The sequence below is a fragment of the Crinia signifera genome, chromosome 5 (assembly GCF_055691185.1).
Source record: "Crinia signifera chromosome 5, ASM5569118v1, whole genome shotgun sequence".
Classification (NCBI taxonomy): Eukaryota; Metazoa; Chordata; class Amphibia; order Anura; family Myobatrachidae; genus Crinia; species Crinia signifera.
Genome location: NC_139221.1, coordinates 312,658,183 through 312,683,370, shown reverse-complemented (window position 1 = coordinate 312,683,370; position 25,188 = coordinate 312,658,183). Strand labels below are relative to the sequence as shown.

General features: G+C 43.4%; 1 protein-coding gene across 6 annotated transcripts in view; it reads left to right on the top strand.

Annotated features, from left to right (window-relative positions):
• PHF14 (PHD finger protein 14) overlaps nt 1–25,188 on the top strand; it is a 248,771-nt gene that overhangs the window by 72,562 nt on the left and 151,021 nt on the right. For all 6 annotated transcript variants that reach the window (XR_014444023.1, XM_083144823.1, XM_083144821.1 and 3 more), the window contains one exon: nt 1,711–1,879. Coding sequence is in view for 5 of the 6 variants with exons in the window: in XM_083144823.1 (XP_083000949.1) it covers nt 1,711–1,879 (169 nt within the window). In the remaining variant the exon portion in view is untranslated. The remainder of the gene's footprint in view (nt 1–1,710; nt 1,880–25,188) is intronic.

The following is a 25,188-nucleotide window of genomic DNA, read 5'->3' as shown; positions in this document are numbered from 1 at the left end:
CTTTCCGCAGTTCACCACATTTTGTCGACAGTCAAAAGGTCGACATGCAAGTTGGCATGAAAAAAGGTCAACATGCTGTAGGTTGGCATGAAAAAAGGTCAACATGGGCTTTTCACTTTTTTTTAGTGTCGCTGAGAATGAGGGTACGAATTCCTTACCAAGATACCTTTATTGGAAATACTTACCGCTCACTAACTAAAGCATTTTTTTGCATTATGAAACCTTTTCTACCTATTCTAGTGTTCATTCTAGCACCCGTTATCTTTGAAAACCCATGCAGTTCCTCTTCCCTGCCAGGGGTGTCGCTGTCTGCTGTAGTGCTTCTAGCTTAGTGTGGTCTGTGTATCAGCACTGATATGCAAACTAGACCTGTGCTAGAAACACCGCAGCAGACAGCGACACCTCAGGCAGGGAAGAGGAACTGCGTATCATACACAGTGAAGTCGAGGGCTGACCATTCTAGGGTGGAAAGAGAATCATCACAGGGGAGTTGATTTCATATATTTTCTTTCATTACAATGGGGTGAATTTAATGCGGCCGACTAGGAGGTTACACGGCGGGGATCGCCGAAAACAAGCGATCCCCACCGTTTAACCCCTGTGCTGGCTGCTCGTCCTGTTTAACGAGGCAGGGAAATCCTCGCTGTCGGAGGACAGCGAGGATTCCCCCCAAACGGCGAGGCTTATGCTGTTTTAGCAGCAGCACTGCTCACTGTCACAGCTCGCACAAATCATTGAATTCACCCCACTATGTTAATAGATTTCCAGCGCGAAGGTAGGTCCAACCGTTTCCTTTTGTACAGTTTGTATTTCGGACGGTGGTGACGCTCTTCGGTTGTTGACTTGCATCAGCTGTGGTGCTCTAGAGTGATCAACTTTATCATGCAGCGTAGCCTGCTGTGCTGGCCTTCAGCCAGGGCCGGTGCAAACTCTGTGAGCGCCCCAGGCAACCTTCCCCGGCTGGGTAGTGTTTGGACGACGAGTGCCTGGAATGTACCGTACTTGGCTCTCCTCGGCGGCTCAGTACCACCCTCCAGTGGCCGGCACCATAGGCAAATGCCTAAAGCTGCCTAGTGGTTGTGCCGGCCCTGCCTTCAGCAAGTGGCACCCCTAGACATACACCTCATTTGAGACCACAGTGGTGTTATCTAAGGCTTCACTCGCATTAAATGGCTCTCTCCGATTTAGAACAAGCCATTGTAAAGTAAAATAAAATTGTGTTTTTGTACAAGAGCTGTAGATTCTGCAGTCTTTTTTTTCCTAAAAATAACTTTTTATATTAAAATGCCACAACATCATTTTTACTTAAGTTTGTTTGTTTTCGTAAATGTCATCCTGTAAGACATTTATAAATAAAACCGAAATCAGAACAGCCATCCTATAGTAGGGGCCAAATGTAATATCCCGTGATTTGTGGGCTCTGGTGTGAGGTTGGAGACACTGGATTTAAAGCAGCAATCTACTACCACCTGAGAGCAGGGTGGATATTTCCCTTAATGTGCCGCTTTAAATCTAGCAGCTTTCTTACAGAAAACACTGGTGCTTACAAATCGCAGACTATAAATATTTGGGCCTACACTAGGTCTATATAAGACTGATTTATTTGTAATGGAATTTATTACAAAATCTTTTAGCAAGAGTTCTCTGTTGTTGCCTTTGATGTTAACGTACGATTTGCTGTAATGACCTGCTATTTTGATTCCTTCTCAGGCAATGTTCGGAGTGTGACCAGGCCGGCAGCAGCGACATAGAAGCGGATTTTGCCATGGAAACTTTACCAAACGGGACTAAGAGATCCAGGAGGCAGATTAAGGAACCCGTGAAGTTTGTGTCGCAGGATGTTCCTCAGGACACGAAAAAGACTCCACTACGGAATGTGGTAAGTGTCTGCAGTTCCCGCCCACCTCCCACTTGGCCAGGGCTAGGCCATCTGGTGACTCACCAGCTTTTATGGGACTAGAAGTCCCAGCATGCAGAGTTCCTATACTGGAGCTTATCCTTTCACGGCTTATACATACTGGGGCAGATGTATGAAGCCTGGAGAAGAGATAAACTGGAGATAAAGTGGAAGGAGATAACGCGCCAGCCAATAAACTCCTAACTGTCATATTTCAAACACAGCTGATTGGCTGGTGCGTTATCTCCTTCCACTTTATCTCCAGTTTATCTCTTCGCCAAGCTCAATACATCTGCCCCTATGTGCTGTAGCTGATAGTGGAGATCAACAAATCTATCTTTTAACTACTTGAGTTTGCGTTTTTTGCGCTGTTTCTGTTTTTTTAAATTTTTTGCGCTTTGTTTTTTTTGCACGGTTTCTGTGTTTTTGCGCGGTTTCTGTGTTTTTGCGCGGTTTTGTGTTTTTGCACTGGCCAGTGTGGCCATTTTGATGGCCACACTAGCCGATTCCACCTCCCTGAAAGAAACTAGCGAGTGAAGGGGGGGGGGGCGTTGAATACTCTGACAGTGAGCTAGCGGCACTGCTCGCCGTAAGGGGTATATATATTTGTGCTTCTTGCTGTTTCTGATGGGGGGGGGGGGGGTGGATTCTGTTTTTTTGTTTTTGTTTCCTTGGGGTTTTTTTTGTTCTTGGCTGTTTTTGTTTTACAAACTGTCATTTATGTCTCTACAGTACTGCCATAGTCCTCTTTCATCTCATTGAAGGACTTGACTTGCCTAATGCGTTGTCTATTGTATGTTTTATATATACATTCATCTTTCTTTCTTCCGCCTGTATTACTCACCCAAGCTTTTGAGACAGTAGTTTATTCTTTGTTATCCTTGTGTATGTCACACAACCTCAGTAAGGATCCAACTATAAGTGTTCTGTGACCTCCCCAAGGGCAACCAAGCTAAATATGTTGGATGCTATCAACACCTGGCTGAAAGACACAGAAATCTGATCAATGCATTTAGTACATTGGGGATCATTTATTCCTTTGCACAAATTCCAGATCCAGTTTACTTGCTACATGGAGGTTCTCTCCTGATGCCTGGCCATGGTACCAAGGGGCCTTATTCAGATATGGACACACAGCCGCACCGCCACACTCTTATAATACACCCATAAGACGGCGCATCTCCATCTACGCGGTAATACACTTCCCTATAGCTGCCCAGGAACCAGAGCTAGCTCTACCATTAGGCAGGGCGACCCGATCGGAGGGGCACTACCAAGTCTGCCTATCACAAAATTAGGAACGTCTGAGGACAATATCCTCTTTGTACTTCATACATAAGGTTCATTCTAGCATCCTACACCTTCCAAAACCTCTACAGTTCCTATTTCCTGACTCTTTGCACTGCAGCTTTTAGAAAATTCTGGTCTGTTTTGTTCTCACTGATATACAGACCACACCTTGCTAGAAGCGCCACAGCTGAGAGCGACACCCCAGGCAGGAAAGAGGAACTGCAGAGGTTTTGAAAGGCGTAGGGCGCTAGAATGAGCACTAATACAGGTGGTGGCTGTGGAACTACTAAGGCGCCGCCTCCACATTTTGACTTGCATGGCTGGAAAGTGAGTGTTGGTTGCAGTGTGGTTGGGGGGGGGGGGGGGGGGCTGTAAGTTGTTTTACTTAGTGTGCCAAGAAGCCGCACACCGGCCCTGCCAGGAACGCCCACTACATTTTCTCCCTACTTGTGCTTGAAATGACATATAGGGCCAGATGTATCAAGCTTCAAAAAGTGATAAAGTAGAGCGAGACAAATCACCAGCCAATCAGCTCCTACCTGTCGTATTTCAAACCCAGCCTGTAACATGGCAGTTATTATTATCAGTTTTTTATATAGCGCATACATATTCCGCAGCACTTTACAGAGAATATTTGAACATTCACATCAGTCCCTGCCCCAGTGGAGCTTACAATCTATATTCCCTACCACAGGTACACGCACACACAGACATTCTAGGGTTAATTTGTTGGGAGCCAATTAACCTACCAGTATATTTTTGGATTGTGGGAGGAAACCGGAGTACCCGGAGGAAACCCACGCAAGCACGGGGAGAATATACAAACTCCACACAATTAGGGCCATGATGGGAATAGAACCCATGACCTCAGTGCTGTGAGGTAGTAATGCTAACCATTACACCATCCGTACTGCCCCGTATATATAACACATGGTGGGGATAGAACCCATGACCTCAGTGCTGTGAGGCAGTAATGCTAACCATTACACCATCCGTACTGCCCCAGGTAGGGGCTGATTGGCTGGTGGTTTATCACTTTTTGAAGCTTGATGCATCTGGCCCAATCTGGACACAATCCCTGGACTACATCCGACACCGGCAGTGCGCCTGCCTCTAATCCGGTCTGAGGTGCGTACAAGCTCTTACACTGATATATTATTTAGCAGCGTATATATCCCGAGTCTATTGTTGCTTTAAATTAAGAATCTCCATTTTTGCTGACTTGTCTTTTATTCCGTAACAAATCCATTAATCTACTTTATATGTTTATAGAGCCAGCTAGAATGGTTTTGCTCTGTTTCTTGTATAAAATCAATAACAATAAAACTGAATCACTAGACCGCAACATTGCTGTACATATAGTGAATTAATTAAACCTCATTTCAATTTTAAGTGAAATGAATAGGCTGCGCCTGCACTCAGAAATCTGTATTACTAAAGAGTGCGAGCAGCTGCACCGCGCACATTGATCACATCTGTTCCTTCTCAGAAGCGGTTACTTGTAGAGAGATGTACTCGGTGACGGGCGGGAGGGGTGGGGAGAGTTAAAGGGAAAGGTCACCTTTGGGGAAGGGTTTTTAAATTTGTTAAACCTTCAAAATAGTCATTAAGGGACAGGGGGGGGGTTAACGGGAAAAGGTCGCTAGGTCAACACTATTGAAAGTTAATTAAGTCGATCACTAAAAGTTGACAGGGCATAGGTCAATATTGGCTAAGTTTAATAGGTTCTGAAGGTAGGCACATGCATTAGGTCAACAATGGGAAGGTCGAGAGTCAAAAGGTCAGCATTGGTTTTTCACGTTTTTTTAACCGCTTGTGCCGGCAGGCGTTATTTCATACCCTACCGTCCACTAGGTGTGGAGGGAGAATAGAAGTCTGCCGAGGGCAGTGAGGCACCGTATCCATAGCATTGCGAGTGCAGCGGTACACCGATATGGCGTCCATGTCGATATTCCGGACAAAAAAAGCGTGAAAAACTCATGTCAACGTTTTGCCTTCTCATTGTCGACCTAATGCTTTTGTCAACTTTCCGACTCTGTCAACCTTAGTCATTTCGACCTATTTCATGTATCATGTATATAGTTTCATCCCTATGACCCATATCCGGATTACCTTGGCCGCAATAATATTGTTATTTACCGCAATCACTTTTTGTGCACATCGGCAAAGAATTCGTCGCTTTCACAACCTATTGCAGATTGGCAAAAGCGGGATTCTTGTGATCATTATCGCCGTCAAAACCAGAGAAAAGAAAAGGAGAAATGCAGAAAGCCGCCTGTACCCCAAAACACCAAACTAATATACAGTAGCAAAACCGTATAGAAGCCTATTAGTGGTCATAATGAAAAAGCGTTGGGGTATTTAAATTGTGTCTAATTGCTGTTATATGCATTTTTTAGAAAGCAAGTGTTTTTCTTAAATATAAGCGCTCATGCTAAAAAAATGGGTATAAGTATAGTAAGCCCACTCTACGCAAAAGCTTCAAAAGCTAGTTTGCTACCTTCTTCATTTGAGCACGTATGAGAGAAAGAGATGTAGTTTCACTTCCTGCCAACAGATGGCAGTGTTTCCTAGACACACGGACACTAGACATGTATAATATACATATTTGGGTCATTTTAAGGCACTTTCAAACAACCACAAAAACTGATTACTCCCACCTGCAAGCCTGAAGCACTCCTAAAGCACCGCAATATACCTGTCCTATACATTTACACTCATTTCCATCATTGTGCATTTCCAGTACCCCCAAACAATAACATCATTACTTACCATTTAAACACTTAATACCTAATTAGTAATTCAGGGAGGGGTCCAAAACCCAATATTGTTACCTTTTAAAATTTCCCCAAACTCAGAGGTGGGGAAGTGAGATACTTATTTATTTATTTATTAACCGTTTCTTATATAGCGCGCACAGATTCCGCAGCGCTGTACAGAGCATAGTTATGAGCAAAAACACATACCGAATTACAGCACAAGACAGTTTAGGACAAGTACATGGTTAATATGGATAGTTGCATCAGGGGACAGGACACTGAAGCAATCATCAGGGTGGCAGAGGTTTATATATTCTAAGATAGGCACATGAGGAGAGAGGGCCCTGCTCGTGAGAGCTTACATTCTAAAGGGGAGGGTTAGACAGACAGGGGTAACACAGAAGGGGAAGAAGTGAGCATAAACAGTAGGTTAGGATGAGAGATGGTCAGGTTTTATGCAGGAGGGTGGGAAGAGGTCAGCTTAGTCTTTGATATTTTAAGTCTAAAAAAGCGCTGGGTCATCCAGGAGTAGATAGCAGAGAGACAGTAGGAGATATGAGTGAGGATGGAAGGAGAGAGATCAGGAAAGGAGCTGTAGATTTTAGTATTATCAGCATAGAGGTGATAGTGGAAGTTAAGTGAGCAAATAAGTTCACCCAGAGAAGACGTATAGAGATAGAGAAGAAGAGGGCCAAGAATAAAATGTTGGGGGACACCTACTATCAATGGAAGAGCAGGACAGGTGGAGGCATTAGAGGTACAGATGGGCATTTTCAAAACAGACGGTGCATATGCAAGCAGAAAGAGTGATATTCAAAGTTTTAGCAGTTGCAGAAATGGTGATAAGCTGGATGAATAATCAGATAGCCAGGAGTAGTATGTAGTGAGTATGAAGTGAGCTCACTCACAGCAGTCCCTTGGTTTTCTGAGTTGCTGTAGTTTTCTTATTTTCTGAATCACTTTGATATCAAGATGTCAAGTTGGTTGGCAGTTTCTGTCCAGGCTAAGTCCAGACTTTAAGCTATGTAACTTTTTTCTCCCTACTTAACCCCTTCCCGACAATTGACGTACATTTACGTCATGGTCGGGAAGTACTTCCCGACACATGGCGTAAATGTACGTCATGGCATTTAACTGTCACCGCGTCTATAGACGCGGTGACAGTTTCAACATGTCTGCTGTCCCTGACAGCAGACATGTCCGTGCATGCCCAGGGGGGGCTGCGATGCCGCCCCCCCGTCGGCGATCGCTGTGATTGGCTGTTCAGTGTGAACAGCCAATTACAGCGTTTTCTGTGTCACCGGCGAATAACGTTCGCCGGTGACACGCGATCGGAGGTGATTGGTGCTGTAAAGTACAGCACCAATCACCGCGGGGTGTAAGGGTGACACTGGTGTCACCCCACCTCACCCCGCCCGCCCCCAAAGGCCGTGATTGGTCCGTCGGACCGACGGACCAATCACAGCCATGGAGGGGGGTTTAAACTAACGGTGACTGCACTGCAGACGCCATTCCGGTCTGGAATTGCGTGCAGTGCGGTCACCGTGCCTAGCTGCCGCGATATACTGACCAGAACCTTGCAAAATACTTACCTGATCCTTGCAAATATCTTGCCTGCTTCATCACTGCTTGTAGTGTGCTGGATGCTTCCTGGATCCTGTTACTTGTGACTTCCTGTGTTGTGAACTTGTGCTGCTGCAGTGTAATAGCGTTAGTTAGATAGAGAGAGATAGAGAGAGATAGTGTCAGAGAGTGCTATATTTTGTGCTGCTGCAGTGTGATATAGTTATAGAGAGAGAGATAGAGAGAGATAGAGAGAGATAGAGAGAGAGATAGAGAGAGAGATAGAGAGAGAGATAGAGAGAGAGATAGAGAGAGAGATAGAGAGAGAGATAGAGAGAGAGATAGAGAGAGAGATAGAGAGAGAGAGAGAGAGAGAGATAGAGAGAGAGAGAGAGAGAGAGAGAGAGAGAGAGAGAGGCCTAGTGACAGAGAGTGCTATATTTTGTGCTGCTGCAGTGTGATAGTTATAGAGAGAGATAGAGAGAGATAGAGAGAGATAGAGAGAGATAGAGAGAGATAGAGAGAGATAGTGACAGATTGTGCTATATATTTTTTATATAACTGACTGCTGCCCCCCCCCTTTTGTGCTGATCAGTATAAATTAACTGATCAGCAACTTTTTGGGGGCGCAGGTTTTTTTTTATATATATATACCTGTCACTGCTGCCGCTGTCATAGAGTGTTAGATAGTGAGAGATAGAGAGATAGAGAGAGATAGTGACAGAGAGTGATAGAGAGTGCTAAATTTTGTGTCTGCTGCCCCCGCCTTTTGTGCTGATCACTATATCTGAGGTGATCAGCAACTTTTTGGGGGTGCAGAGGTTTTTTTTTTTATATATACCTGCCAGTTGCACTGTCAGTTGCACCAAAGGTTGTGCACCTGCTGCCCCTCACTGGTAATCAGTGTCGCATCACTGATCATCTTTTTTTTTTTTGTGTGTGCTGTGGGGTCTTTTTTTAAATTTTTTTTTACACACACTGTGATTTTGTGGGTGTCCTGTGGCCGCTGTGCGCTGATCAGTGACGTACATCACTGATCATCTTTTTCGGCACAGGGTTGATCTATTTTTTTTTTTTTTTGATCAAATTCCTGTTGCCTTTGAGCGCTGTTCAGTGACGGACGTTACTGACCAACATCTGTGCTCAATTTTTGGCGCAGGACCTTTTTTTTTTTTTTTTTTTAACCCCTTCAATTTTTTTTTTAACCCCTTCAATTTTTTTTTTTAACCCCTTCAATTTTTTTTTTTTTTTAACCCCTTCAATTTTTTTTTTTTGTATAAAGTATTTTTTTTTTCTGCACTACATACACACTACACACTACATACCCCCCGGGTTGAAATAAAGTTTGTACCCCCCCCTACACTATACACGTGTTGAAACATTTCACTACCAGTAACACAAAAATAAAAATGGCATCCCAAATGTCATCCCAAATGTCATCCCAGTCATCCAGAAGAATTTATTCAGCGGAGGAGGCATATGCCATGCTTGCTTCTGACTCTGACACAGCCAGTGATGCAAGCGGGGAATTTGAAGGATTCGCCTTAAGCTCCTCTTCCTCCTCTGGTGATGAGGGTCCCCCTCAAAGACGCCCCCGTAGAGCAGCTGAGACCCCCCCCCCCCCAATAATTGATCTCGTATGGACCCCACCACCAGACAATTTTGAGCCCCAGGTTCCTGAGTTTTTGGCCATGCCAGGAATCCAATTTGATTCCACAGGTCTCAGAGAAATTGACTTTTTCAAATTATTTTTCTCTGATGATTTTATAAATTTAACCCCTTCCTGACAGAGCCAGTTTTTGCGTTCCTGACAGAGCCCTTTTTTTCAAATCTGACATGTCTCACTTAAGTGGGGATAACTTTTTTTTGCTTTTACTTATCCCAGTGATTTTGAGATTGTTTTTTCGTGACACATTGTACTTCAAATTAGTGGTAAATTTGGGTCGATACAGTCTGTGTTTTTTTGTGAAAAATACCAAAATGTCGTGAAAAAATGGAAAATTTAGCAATTTGCAAAATGTTAAATTTTCTGCTTGTGAGACAAATAATCATACCACTCAAAATAGTTAATAACTAACATAGACCATATGTCTACTTTATGTTGACATCATTATTTCAACTTCCTTTTCATTTTTTTGGACACTAGGAGGCTTACAATATGAATAGCAAATTCTCAAATTTTCAAGAAAATTTCAAACACTGATTTTTTTAGGGACCAGTTCAGTTCTGATGTGACTTTGAGGGACTTGTATGTGAGACACCCCCATAAATGATACCATTTCAAAAACTGCACCCCTCACAGTATTCAAAACAGCATTTTGGAAGTTTGTTAACCCTTTAGGTGTTTCACAGGAATTAAAACAAAGTGTAGGTGAAATTTCAACATTTCATTTTTTTTGCAGATTTGCAATTTTAATACATTTTTCTAAGGAACACAGTAGATTTTACTAGAGAAATGTGACTAAAAATTGATTCCCCCAATTCTTTTGTTTTCATAAATATCCTATATGTGGCCCTAGTGTGCACGTTGACCAAACCACAGGCTTCATAATAGAAGGAGCACCTACTTGATTTTGGAGCCTCCTTTTTATGAGATTATTTTTTAGGCACCATGTAGGTTTCTAGGCACCATAAGATGCTAAAAGTTAGGAACCCCCCCACAAGTGACCCCATTTTGCAAACTACACCCCTCAGGGAATTCATCTAGGGGTATAGTGTACATTTCAAACAGTGAACAGTGAAAATGAAAAATTACATTTTTTTACACAAAAATGCAGTTCTGGCTCAAAATTTTTCATTTTCAAAAGGTATGAAGGAGAAAAAGCACCCCAAAATCTGTGCCCCAATTTCTCCCGAGTACGGCAATGCCTCACATGTGACCAAAAAATACCAGTTGGGTGCATGGCAGGACTCAGAAGGGAAGGAGTGATTTTTGGATTTTGCAGCACAGATTTTGGTGGAATGAATGGTGGGTGCTATGTTGCACCAATACAGTGGAACCCCCCCACAAGTCACCCCATTTTGCAAAGTACACCCCTCAGGGAATTCATCTAGGGGTATAGTGTACATTTCAAACCCCCAGGGGTTTCACCAATTTTGATACAAATGGGCAGTGAAAATGAAAAATTACATTTTTTTACACAAAAATGCAGTTCTGGCTCAAAATTTTTCATTTTCAAAAGGTATGAAGGAGAAAAAGCACCCCAAAATCTGTGCCCCAATTTCTCCCGAGTACGGCAATGCCTCACATGTGACCAAAAAATACCAGTTGGGTGCATGGCAGGACTCAGAAGGGAAGGAGTGATTTTTGGATTTTGCAGCTCAGATTCTGGTGGAATTTTGGTGGGTGCTATGTCGCATTAGCAAGACCCCCCAAGCACCAATACAGTGGAACCCCCCCACAAGTGACCCCATTTTGCAAACTACACCCCTCAGGGAATTCATCTAGGGGTATAGTGTACATTTCAAACCCCCAGGGGTTTCACCAATTTTGATACAAGTGGGCAGTGAAAATGAAAAATTACATTTTTTTACACAAAAATGCAGTTCTGGCTCAAAATTGTTCATTTTCAAAAGGTATGAAGGAGAAAAAGCACCCCAAAATCTGTGCCCCAATTTCTCCCGAGTACGGCAATGCCTCACATGTGACCAAAAAATACCAGTTGGGTGCATGGCAGGACTCAGAAGGGAAGGAGTGATTTTTGGATTTTGCAGCACAGATTTTGGTGGAATGAATGGTGGGTGCTATGTTGCACCAATACAGTGGAACCCCCCCACAAGTCACCCCATTTTGCAAAGTACACCCCTCAGGGAATTCATCTAGGGGTATAGTGTACATTTCAAACCCCCAGGGGTTTCACCAATTTTGATACAAGTGGGCAGTGAAAATGAAAAATTACATTTTTTTACACAAAAATGCAGTTCTGGCTCAAAATTTTTCATTTTCAGAAGGTATGAAGGAGAAAAAGCACCCCAAAATCTGTGCCCCAATTTCTCCCGAGTACGGCAATGCCTCACATGTGACCAAAAAATACCAGTTGGGTGCATGGCAGGACTCAGAAGGGAAGGAGTGATTTTTGGATTTTGCAGCTCAGATTCTGGTGGAATTTTGGTGGGTGCTATGTCGCATTAGCAAGACCCCCCAAGCACCAATACAGTGGAACCCCCCCACAAGTGACCCCATTTTGCAAACTACACCCCTCAGGGAATTCATCTAGGGGTATAGTGTACATTTCAAACCCCCAGGGGTTTCACCAATTTTGATACAAGTGGGCAGTGAAAATGAAAAATTACATTTTTTTACACAAAAATGCAGTTCTGGCTCAAAATTTTTCATTTTCAGAAGGTATGAAGGAGAAAAAGCACCCCAAAATATGTGCCCCAATTTCTCCCGAGTACGGCAATGCCTCACATGTGACCAAAAAATACCAGTTGGGTGCATGGCAGGACTCAGAAGGGAAGGAGTGATTTTTGGATTTTGCAGCTCAGATTCTGGTGGAATTTTGGTGGGTGCTATGTCGCATTAGCAAGACCCCCCAAGCACCAATACAGTGGAACCCCCCCACAAGTGACCCCATTTTGCAAACTACACCCCTCAGGGAATTCATCTAGGGGTATAGTGTACATTTCAAACCCCCAGGGGTTTCACCAATTTTGATACAAGTGGGCAGTGAAAATGAAAAATTACATTTTTTTACACAAAAATGCAGTTCTGGCTCAAAATTTTTCATTTTCAGAAGGTATGAAGGAGAAAAAGCACCCCAAAATCTGTGCCCCAATTTCTCCCGAGTACGGCAATGCCTCACATGTGACCAAAAAATACCAGTTGGGTGCATGGCAGGACTCAGAAGGGAAGGAGTGATTTTTGGATTTTGCAGCTCAGATTCTGGTGGAATTTTGGTGGGTGCTATGTCGCATTAGCAAGACCCCCCAAGCACCAATACAGTGGAACCCCCCCACAAGTGACCCCATTTTGCAAACTACACCCCTCAGGGAATTCATCTAGGGGTATAGTGTACATTTCAAACCCCCAGGGGTTTCACCAATTTTGATACAAGTGGGCAGTGAAAATGAAAAATTACATTTTTTACACAAAAATGCAGTTCTGGCTCAAAATTTTTCATTTTCAGAAGGTATGAAGGAGAAAAAGCACCCCAAAATCTGTGCCCCAATTTCTCCCGAGTACGGCAATGCCTCATGTGTGACCAAAAAGTGGCAGGACTCAGAAGGGAAGGAGTGATATTTGGATTTTGCAGCACAAATTCTGGTGGAATGATGGTGGGTGCTATGTCGCATTAGCAAGACCCCCAAAGCACCAATACAGTGGAACCCCCCCACAAGTGACCCTATTTTGCAAACTACACCCCTCAGGGAATTCATCTAGGGGTATAGTGTACATTTCAAACCCCCAGGGGTTTCACCAATTTTGATACAAGTGGGCAGTGAAAATGAAAAATTACATTTTTTTACACAAAAATGCAGTTCTGGCTCAAAATTTTTCATTTTCAGAAGGAATGAAGGAGACAAAGCACCCCAAAATCTGTGCCCCAATTTCTCCCGAGTACGGCAATGCCTCACATGTGACCAAAAAATACCAGTTGGGTGCATGGCAGGACTCAGAAGGGAAGGAGTGATTTTTGGATTTTGCGGCTCAGATTCTGGTGGAATGAATGGTGGGTGCTATGTGGCATTAGCAAGACCCCCGAAGCACGGTGAAATGATGAACCTAAAAATCCATAGATGTGTGGTATATTTTAAAACACTCCTTTATACATAGGCCGGGTTTGTCGGGGTAAGTGTCACACTGGAAAATAGTTTGCTTTCTTATTCCCTTTTTATAGCAAACTTTGCACCTTTTTTGTGTCCTGCCCTTTTTTCCAGTGGAGGGGATTTCATCAGGAAAATGCTGCCCTGGTACAATACGGGGGCCAGTACTAGAAGTACTGGGGCCCTCTGCCTGCTGGTTCCCAAATACTAGGCCCTTTATTACTTCCTCTTGAAAGTGCATAAATGTCCCCCTCTGGCCGGTAGAACGGAATAGCACGTAAGCGTTATACAGTGCCATCTGGATGATATACACGGCCAGCTTCTTGTACCAGATTTTTGTTTTCCGCAGGGCACTGTACGGCTTCAGTACCTGATCTGAAAGATCCACTCCGCCCATGTACCTATTGTAATCCAGGATACAATTAGGTTTGGAGGTGTGGGTACTGGTACCTCGTACAGGGACGGAGGTGGTACTGTCTCCGTGAATTGTTGTCAGTATAAGGACATCCCTCTTGTCCTTATATTTGACCAACAACATATTTTCGGTGCATATTCCCCTGCTTTCACCCCTTCTCATTACTTGGCAATGTGCGTTTTTGGGAGGCCTCTTTGGTTCTTGCGCACAGTACCGCAAGCTGCTGTACCTCTTGAACCAAGGGCCTTAAACAGGGGGATGCTGGTGTAAAAGTTATCCACATAGAGGTGATAACCTTTATCCAGGAAGGAGTGCACTAAATCCCAGACAATTTTTCCACTAACACCTACGAGGGAGGGGGGGCATTCTGGCGGTTCAATTCTTGAATCCTTCCCTTCATATACCCTAAACCTGTGAGTGTACCCTGAGGTGCTTTCACACAGCTTATACATTTTTATGCCATACCTTGCCCTCTTACTGGGAAGGTACTGGCGGAATTTAACCCTTCCTTTAAAATGTATAAGGGACTCGTCTATGCAAATGAATTTATCTGGGATGTACATGTCTTCAAATTTGGCACTGAAATGATCAATGACCGGCCTGACTTTGAATAGCCGGTCAAAGGTGGGATCATCTCTGGGTGGGCACTGTGCATTATCGTTGTAATGCAAAAATTTAAGGATCGTCTCAAATCGAGCCCGGGGCATGGCCATACGGTAAAATGGGGTGCTGTACAGAACATCTGTACTCCAATATTGCCTAATTTCTGGCTTTTTTACTATGCCCATATGAAACACCAGACCCCAAAACGTCATCATCTCTACTGCATCTACAGGGGTCCACCTAGCAAATGATGACGTGGGGTTTTGAGCAATAAACTGCTGGGCATATAAATTAGTTTGGTCCACCATTAAATTTATAAAATCATCAGAGAAAAATAATTTGAAAAAGTCAATTTCTCTGAGACCTGTGGAATCAAATTGGATTCCTGGCATGGCCAAAAACTCAGGAACCTGGGGCTCAAAATTGTCTGGTGGTGGGGTCCATACGAGATCAATTATTGGGGGGGGGGTCTCAGCTGCTCTACGGGGACGTCTTTGAGGGGGTCCCTCATCACTAGAGGAGGAAGATGAGGTTAAGATGAATCCTTCAAATTCCCCGCTTGCCTCACTGGCTGTGTCAGAATCAGAGGCAAGCATGGCATATGCCTCCTCCGCTGAATACATTCTTCTGGATGACTGGGATGACATTTGGGATGACATTTGGGATGCCATTTTTATTTTTGTGTAACTGGTAGTGAAATGTTTCAACACGTGTATAGTGTAGGGGGGGGTACAAACTTTATTTCAACCCGGGGGGTATGTAGTGTGTAGTGTGTATGTAGTGCAGAAAAAAAAAAATACTTTATACAGGAATTTGAACCCAATTAAAAAAAAAAAAAATTGAAGGGGTTAAAAAAAAAAAAAGGTCCTGCGCCAAAAATTGAGCACAGATGTTGGTCAGTAACGTCCGTCACTGAACAGCGCTCAAAGGCAACAGGAATTTGATAAAAAAAAAAAAAAAATAGATCAACCCTGTGCCGAAAAAGCTGATCAGTGATGTACGTCACTGATCAGCGCACAGTGGCCACAGGACACCCACAAAATCACAGTGTGTGTAAAAAAAAAATTAAAAAAAGACCCACAGCAGCCTCAAAAAAAAAAAAAGGTGATCAGTGATGCAACACTGATTACCAGTGAGGGGCAGCAGGTGCACAACCTTTGGTGCAACTGACAGTGCAACTGGCAGCAACTGACAGGTATATATAAAAAAAAAAAACCTCTGCGCCCCCAAAAAGTTGCTGATCACCTCAGATATAGTGATCAGCACAAAAGGCGGGGGTAGCAGACACAAAATATACACTCTCTATCACTCTCTGTCACTATCTCTCACTATCTATCACTATCTATCACTATCTATCACTATCTATCACTATCTATCACACTGCAGCAGCAGCACTGACAGTTATATGTATAAAAAAAAACCTGCACCCCCAAAAAGGGGGGGTAGCAGACACAAAATATACACTCTCTATCACTCTCTGTCACTATCTCTCTCTATCTCTCTATCTCTCACTATCTATCACTATCTATCACTATGACACTGCAGCAGCAGCACTGACAGTTATATATATAAAAAAAACCTGCACCCCCAAAAAGGGGGGGTAGCAGACACAAATCTCTCTATCTCTCACTATCTATCACTATCTATCACTATCTCTCACTATCTATCACTATCTATCACTATGACACTGCAGCAGCAGCAGTGACAGTTATTTATATATAAAAAAAACCTGCACCCCCAAAAAGGGGGGGTAGCAGACACAAAATATAGCTCTCTCTGTCACTATCTCTCTATCTCTCTCTCTATCTCTCTATCTCTCTATCACACTGCAGCAGCAGCAGGAAGTCCCAAGAAGTCAGATCCAGGAAGCGTCCAGCACGCTACAAGCAGTGATCAAGTGATCAGGTAAGGTATTTGCAAGGATCAGGTAAGTATTAGCAAGGATCAGGTCAGTATCACGGCAGATAGGCACGGTGACCGCTCTGCACGCTATTCCAGACCGGAATGGCGTCTGCAGCGCAGTCACCGGTAGTTTAAATGTCGCGCCTTGGCTGTGATTGGTCCGTGGGTCCCACGGACCAATCACAGCCTTGGGGGCAGGTGGGGTGAGGGTGGGGTGAGGTGTCATCGTCACCGATGACCCCCTCATGCCCCCTGACGCCCGGCGGTGATTGACACCTGTGTTACCGAGCGTCCGATTCGCTGGTAACACAGGAAAACGCTGTGAATGGCTGTTCACACTGAACAGCCAATCACAGCGATCGCCGACGGGGGGGCGACATCGCAGCCCCCCCTGGGCATGCAGGGACATGTCTGCTGTCAGGGACAGCAGACATCGTCCCTCTGTCACTGCGTCTCGAGACGCAGTGACAGTTTAAAGTCATGACGTACATTTATGCCATGTGTCGGGAAGTACATCCCGGCCATGACGTAAATGTACGTCAAATGTCGGGAAGGGGTTAATGGTGGACCAAACTAATTTATATGCCCAGCAGTTTATTGCTCAAAACCCCACGTCATCATTTGCTAGGTGGACCCCTGTAGATGCAGTAGAGATGATGACGTTTTGGGGTCTGGTGTTTCATATGGGCATAGTAAAAAAGCCAGAAATTAGGCAATATTGGAGTACAGATGTTCTGTACAGCACCCCATTTTACCGTATGGCCATGCCCCGGGCTCGATTTGAGACGATCCTTAAATTTTTGCATTACAACGATAATGCACAGTGCCCACCCAGAGATGATCCCACCTTTGACCGGCTATTCAAAGTCAGGCCGGTCATTGATCATTTCAGTGCCAAATTTGAAGACATGTACATCCCAGATAAATTCATTTGCATAGACGAGTCCCTTATACATTTTAAAGGAAGGGTTAAATTCCGCCAGTACCTTCCCAGTAAGAGGGCAAGGTATGGCATAAAAATGTATAAGCTGTGTGAAAGCACCTCAGGGTACACTCACAGGTTTAGGGTATATGAAGGGAAGGATTCAAGAATTGAACCGCCAGAATGCCCCCCCTCCCTCGTAGGTGTTAGTGGAAAAATTGTCTGGGATTTAGTGCACCCCTTCCTGGATAAAGGTTATCACCTATATGTGGATAACTTTTACACCAGCATCCCCCTGTTTAAGGCCCTTGGTTCAAGAGGTACAGCAGCTTGCGGTACTGTGCGCAAGAACCAAAGAGGCCTCCCAAAAACGCACATTGCCCAAGTAATGAGAAGGGGTGAAAGCAGGGGAATATGCACCGAAAATATGTTGTTGGTCAAATATAAGGACAAGAGGGATGTCCTTATACTGACAACAATTCACGGAGACAGTACCACCTCCGTCCCTGTACGAGGTACCAGTACCCACACCTCAAAACCTAATTGTATCCTGGATTACAATAGGTACATGGGCGGAGTGGATCTTTCAGATCAGGTACTGAAGCCGTACAGTGCCCTGCGGAAAACAAAAATCTGGTACAAGAAGCTGGCCGTGTATATCATCCAGATGGCACTGTATAACGCTTACGTGCTATTCCGTTCTACCGGCCAGAGGGGGACATTTATGCACTTTCAAGAGGAAGTCATAAAGGGCCTAATATTTGGGAACCAGCAGGCAGAGGGCCCCAGTACTTCTAGTACTGGCCCCCGTATTGTACCAGGGCAGCATTTTCCTGATGAAATCCCCTCCACTGGAAAAAAGGGCAGGACACAAAAAAGGTGCAAAGTTTGCTATAAAAAGGGAATAAGAAAGCAAACTATTTTCCAGTGTGACACTTGCCCCGACAAACCCGGCCTATGTATAAAGGAGTGTTTTAAAATATACCACACATCTATGGATTTTTAGGTTCATAATTTCACCGTGCTTCGGGGGTCTTGCTAATGCCACATAGCACCCACCATTCATTCCACCAGAATCTGAGCCGCAAAATCCAAAAATCACTCCTTCCCTTCTGAGTCCTGCCATGCACCCAAATGGTATTTTTTGGTCACATGTGAGGCATTGCCGTACTCGGGAGAAATTGGGGCACAGATTTTGGGGTGCTTTGTCTCCTTCATTCCTTCTGAAAATGAAAAATTTTGAGCCAGAACTGCATTTTTGTTTAAAAAAAATGTAATTTTTCATTTTCACTGCCCACTTGTATCAAAATTGGTGAAACCCCTGGGGGTTTGAAATGTACACTATACCCCTAGATGAATTCCCTGAGGGGTGTAGTTTGCAAAATGGGGTCACTTGTGGGGGGGTTCCACTGTATTGGTGCTTGGGGGGTCTTGCTAATGCGACATAGCACCCACCATCATTCCACCAGAATTTGTGCTGCAAAATCCAAATATCACTCCTTCCCTTCTGAGTCCTGCCACTTTTTGGTCACACATGAGGCATTGCCGTACTCGGGAGAAATTGGGGCACAGATTTTGGGGTGCTTTGTCTCCTTCATTCCTTCTGAAAATGAAAAATTTTGAGCCAGAACTGCATTTTTGTGTAAAAAAATGTAATTTTTCATTTTCACTGCCCACTTGTATCAAAATTGGTGAAACCCCTGGGGGTTTGAAATGTACACTATACCCCTAGATGAATTCCCTGAGGGGTGTACTTTGCAAAATGGGGTGACTTGTAGGGGGGTTCCACTGTATAGGTGCAACATAGCACCCATCATTCATTCCACCAGAATCTGAGCTGCAAAATCCAAAAATCACTCCTTCCCTTCTGAGTCCTGCCATGCACCCAAATGGTATTTTTTGGTCACATGTGAGGCATTGCCGTACTCGGGAGAAATTGGGGCACAGATTTTGGGGTGCTTTTTCTCCTTCATACCTTCTGAAACAGAAAAATTTTGAGCCAGAACTGCATTTTTGTGTAAAAAATGTAATTTTTCATTTTCACTGCCCACTTGTATCAAAATTGGTGAAACCCCTGGGGGTTTGAAATGTACACTATACCCCTAGATGAATTCCCTGAGGGGTGTAGTTTGCAAAATGGGGTCACTTGTGGGGGGGTTCCACTGTATTGGTGCTTGGGGGGTCTTGCTAATGCGACATAGCACCCACCAAAATTCCACCAGAATCTGAGCTGCAAAATCCAAAAATCACTCCTTCCCTTCTGAGTCCTGCCATGCACCCAACTGGTATTTTTTGGTCACATGTGAGGCATTGCCGTACTCGGGAGAAATTGGGGCACAGATTTTGGGGTGCTTTTTCTCCTTCATACCTTCTGAAAATAAAAAATTTTGAGCCAGAACTGCATTTTTTGTGTAAAAAATGTAATTTTTCATTTTCACTGCCCACTTGTATCAAAATTGGTGAAACCCCTGGGGGTTTGAAATGTACACTATACCCCTAGATGAATTCCCTGAGGGGTGTAGTTTGCAAAATGGGGTCACTTGTGGGGGGGTTCCACTGTATTGGTGCTTGGGGGGTCTTGCTAATGCGACATAGCACCCACCAAAATTCCACCAGAATCTGAGCTGCAAAATCCAAAAATCACTCCTTCCCTTCTGAGTCCTGCCATGCACCCAACTGGTATTTTTTGGTCACATGTGAGGCATTGCCGTACTCGGGAGAAATTGGGGCACAGATTTTGGGGTGCTTTGTCTCCTTCATTCCTTCTGAAAATGAAAAATTTTGAGCCAGAACTGCATTTTTTGTGTAAAAAATGTAATTTTTCATTTTCACTGCCCACTTGTATCAAAATTGGTGAAACCCCTGGGGGTTTGAAATGTACACTATACCCCTAGATGAATTCCCTGAGGGGTGTACTTTGCAAAATGGGGTGACTTGTGGGGGGGTTCCACTGTATTGGTGCAACATAGCACCCACCATTCATTCCACCAAAATCTGTGCTGCAAAATCCAAAAATCACTCCTTCCCTTCTGAGTCCTGCCATGCACCCAACTGGTATTTTTTGGTCACATGTGAGGCATTGCCGTACTCGGGAGAAATTGGGGCACATATTTTGGGGTGCTTTTTCTCCTTCATACCTTCTGAAAATGAAAAATTTTGAGCCAGAACTGCATTTTTGTGTAAAAAATTTAATTTTTCATTTTCACTGCCCAGTTGTACCACAATTGGTGAAACCCCTGGGGGTTTGAAATGTACACTATACCCCTAGATGAATTCCCTGAGGGGTGTAGTTTGCAAAATGGGGTCACTTGTGGGGGGGTTCCTAAATTTTAGCATCTTATGGTGCCTAGAAACCTACATGGTGCCTAAAAAATAATCTCATAAAAAGGAGGCTCCAAAATCAAGTAGGTGCTCCTTCTATTATGAAGCCTGTGGTTTGGTCAACGTGCACACTAGGGCCACATATAGGATATTTATGAAAACAAAAGAATTGGGGGAATCAATTTTTAGTCACATTTCTCTAGTAAAATGTACTGTGTTCCTTAGAAAAATGTATTAAAATTGCAAATCTGCAAAAAAAATTAAATTTTGAAATTTCACCTACACTTTGTTTTAATTCCTGTGAAACACCTAAAGGGTTAACAAACTTCCAAAATGCTGTTTTGAATACTGTGAGGGGTGCAGTTTTTGAAATGGTATCATTTATGGGGGTGTCTCACATACAAGTCCCTGAAAGTCACATCAGAACTGAACTGGTCCCTAAAAAAATCAGTGTTTAAAATTTTCTTGAAAATTTGAGAATTTGCTATTCATATTGTAAGCCTCCTAGTGTCCAAAAAAATTAAAAGGAAGTTGAAATAATGATGGAAACATAAAGTAGACATATGGTCTATGTTAGTTATTAACTATTTTGAGTGGTATGATTATTTGTCTCACAAGCAGAAAATTTAACATTTTGCAAATTGCAAAATTTTCCATTTTTTCACGACATTTTGGTATTTTTCACAAAAAAACACAGACTGTATCGACCCAAATTTACCACTAATTTGAAGTACAATGTGTCACGAAAAAACAATCTCAAAATCACTGGGATAAGTAAAAGCAAAAAAAAGTTATCCCCACTTAAGTGATACATGTCAGATTTGAAAAAAAGGGCTCTGTCAGGAACGCAAAAACTGGCTCTGTCAGGAAGGGGTTAAAAAGCTGACAAAATATCAATAGTCAGCCAGGCTGTGTCAGCCTAGTATTCTCACTAAATACTAAAAGCTGTTTCTAAGTTAATTGATTGAGACCCCACCCAGCCAGAGCCCCTCTCCCACTAGCAATAAAACTAATGCTGTGTACACACGGGGAGATATATTGCTCAGCCATATATGGCTGAGCAATATATTGCTCAGTTTCTACTTTACATCAGCGACCAGAGATGTCGCCGGTGCACACTCCCATTGCGGGCAATATGGTCGCTCAGCGACCATATTTCCTACGATTTTGCACAAAATCGCCCCTGTGTGTACGCGCCTTAAGATAAACAAATGGTAAGAGGTTTCATACCATCCCAGCCACTAATACATTCAAACTCACTTTAATTCTTAATACAAATGCAAAAATACCTATAATAATGCAATATGCCAGGCAGAGTGATGGTGACTCAATACTGGCAATGGCATGTAAGGTTGAATACCTATAATAATGCAATATGGGAATACAATATGAGATACACAGTAAACCCATGGAGAAGTATCATCAGTAATTTATCATGGACAATTGAATAGCACCTTGTTGTGGTTATGGATAAAAGGGGCGTTCTTAATGTGAAAACAGGATATCGTGGCTAATTGAACACTTCCTTATATTCCGAGTCGCATGTAATGCAAACCCAAATCTAGATGCCTGCTACAAGTAGAAGTATAGGCGCATCTACGTGATCACACCGACCTAGCGATCATCATGCTTGTATATCTGTAGAACCCCGGGGAACTACTATTACGATATCAACTTCTGGGGCAAATTGATTAATTTCCATGCCCTTACAAATGATAACCAGTATTCTGCATAGACGGACTTCTGTCCAATGCACATATCATCAGTGCTCCTCACCTCTATGGGGAGAATTAAAGCTTTGTGCAAAATGGTGGCCACTAGATCAACAAATATACCTGCCTGGATATACTGATTTTAAACACCCGCAATGAGCCCACTAATCGAGACTTTCGATTTCCAATACACAGTTTTCAGGTTATAAAATGACCATACTGAGGTCCCAAGCTTAAGGAGCTCTGTACCAGGTGCAATATTAACTCCAAGGATGGACTTGTCATAATAATTCTGTCATAATAATCACTTATTCATAATAAGTGATTTGATCAGGTCATTAGAGTGTGTACTATTGCATGTGATTCCATTTTGATAGCTTTTTTAGCTATATTGATTTTTATATGTGAATAATAATAACTGCATCTTTATACTACAAGCGCTCTCTTTGTTTTGTTGAAGGCCACTAGATGGAGCCTGACAAGAACCTCGAGTGTTGCTCTGTTTAGGTACACGCAACTGCCAGCATTACTGTTACATTGTTCAGTCATTGCGACAGGCTGGTTACTAGTGAAACATAACTGAATACTTGTTCAATCTACATAATACCGACCAATAGGGATGGCACCCATCAGCTCTCTTATGACCAGTGAGATCACTGAGCTACCCCATGACCTTTGGTCAATTGTTTCATCTGATTGGTCAGTTTCTCTCAGTATGGCTGCCTATTCTCGCCATAGGTGCACACAGGATCCATAGCACTGAGTCAGAGATTAAAGGCCCCCATAAACTATGCAATGTAGGGCCAGATTTCACCCAATTCCGGCAGATCTGACCAAGAAATTGTGTGAAATCGGACGCAATCACATGTGTATGACATCGGAACTGATGCGCGGTCCTGTGCGTATCGGACTATAGTTGAGGTCGGACAGGCTGTACATAAGATAAGTCGTATGTGCAGCCGTCAGAGGCACATAGCAGGTGCTTTTTTAGCACCCGCGATGTATCACATCCAGTGCAGTCTGTGTGTGCCAGTGGTGCCGCACCTCTTGCCCACACCTATCTGCAGAGCAGGGAAGCGCCAGGCAGGAGAGGTGCTCTCCCTGCTCTGCATCTATGGCGGCGGAAGGGCTGCGTGCCCATACAAAAAGAATGGGCGGGCGCTGATTGGCTGAGACAGCTCTCTTATCCAATCAGCGACTGCCCATTCATTTAATTCTTTTTTTTTTTTTAATTCTCCTGCCCCCAGCCTGCAGCTCCCCAGAAGTGTCATGTGATAAGTCATATGCGATTTATCACAAGTAAAAAATGGTACATCAAGTACCAAATCCTATGTGAGCCCTGCCGGGGGATCCCTAGGAAAATTGAGTCCGACTTGTCATCAGGACAAGTCTGACTAGTGTATGGGGGCCTTTGAAGACTTCTGTTAAGTTCATTTGGGAAGTAAAATTTATGTTCAAATAAGATTTACAGAAGCACTTTAGCCAAACCCTCCGCACACGTCTCTCTCTAGTTTAGCTGCTGGAAAGTTTGACTGGAATGAGTTTGCAGACTGGTCCTGAACTTTTTTGCCTCGATATATCCTCAAGTTTACGTATGACAGCAGAGCCTTAACTTGTGCTTACCAATGTACTTAATACAGAGAGGAAGAGGAGAGTGTTTGGTGTTCAAATATTCCCCCTCCCAAAACACCCTGAGGGAGAAAAACCGGTACAGGAACAAATGCAGCAGCCGTATTAGGATCATTAAAAATAAAAGATGAAGCAAAAATCTACACCTGCAGTATTACTCGCTGAGAGATATATATATGGGATATTCCACTGTACAATTATAATGACCAGTCACTCAGAGGTTACATGTGCGTATGAAGGCGCCAGGCCGCAGGTCATGGAACTCTGTGACTTCTAACGTCCGTTCCGGTGTACAATAAGGAGTGCATTATTTATTAGAGAGCGCGGGTCTATTAGTGTAAGCATGATGCATTCCCAGCAGAGTTATTAGTGACGGCATATCTGCACTAGACATCGGGAAGACCTCTCACTTACCTCAGCTCGCCTGGATTCATCTGCTTTATAACAGGGAGTCCTATTACTTCTCACATAAATCCAAGAAGGGAAATAATGTGTATTCTTGCTTCCATGAGCGTGTAATCCTGGGAAGAATGCTTACGTATATGTCCGAGTCAAATAAAAGTCAGTCTAGACTGCTTCGCGTTCCGACTTCTATTTCATTATTAAATATGTTAAATAGAAGAGGCCCTAGCACTGAGCCTATGGTACGCCACTTAATACTGGTATCCAATTTGAACATTTCCCGTTTACAACCACCCTCTGTTCTCTATCCAGCAACCAATTACCTAAGCAACTGCAATCCCCCCCCCCAGTCCTAATTCCTCCATTTTGGATCAACCTCTTGTGTGGCACAGTGTCAAAGGCTCATGCAAAGCACAGGTAGACCACATCTACTGCATTGCCAATGTCTAGGTTCATACTAACCATCATAGAAACTAATTGGGTTAGTTTGGCAGGAACGGTTCCTTACAAACCCGTGTTGGTTACTACTGATTACCTTATTTATCGCGAAACATTTTTCTATACAGTCTCTTAGTTATTACCCTAAATAGTTTCGCTATGACCGATGTTAAGCTCACCGCTCTGTCATTTGCTGGGTGGTGCCTTTTTGAATATTGCCACATGAACAGCTAGTTTCCAGTCCCTTGGAATTATACCAGATGATAATGATTTTCTGAACTCCTCGCTTAGTTCCATTAGAACCCTCTGGTGAATCCCATCTGGCCCTGGTGATTTTATTTGTTAATATTTTACAAAGTCTCTTATGGACCTCTTCTGCCATGAATTATATATTTATTTCTAGTGGGCTCATCCCTTTTGTATTGCCAGCAGATTTCCTTGTCTGCTCCTCCCTAGTAAAAACTGCCTTGTCCTTATCCTCAGTAAGTATTCACAATGGATCCTGGGTACAAGTGAAAACAGATGCATCGGGTGGTTGTTGTAACCCATAACAACCCTTATTTCAACTG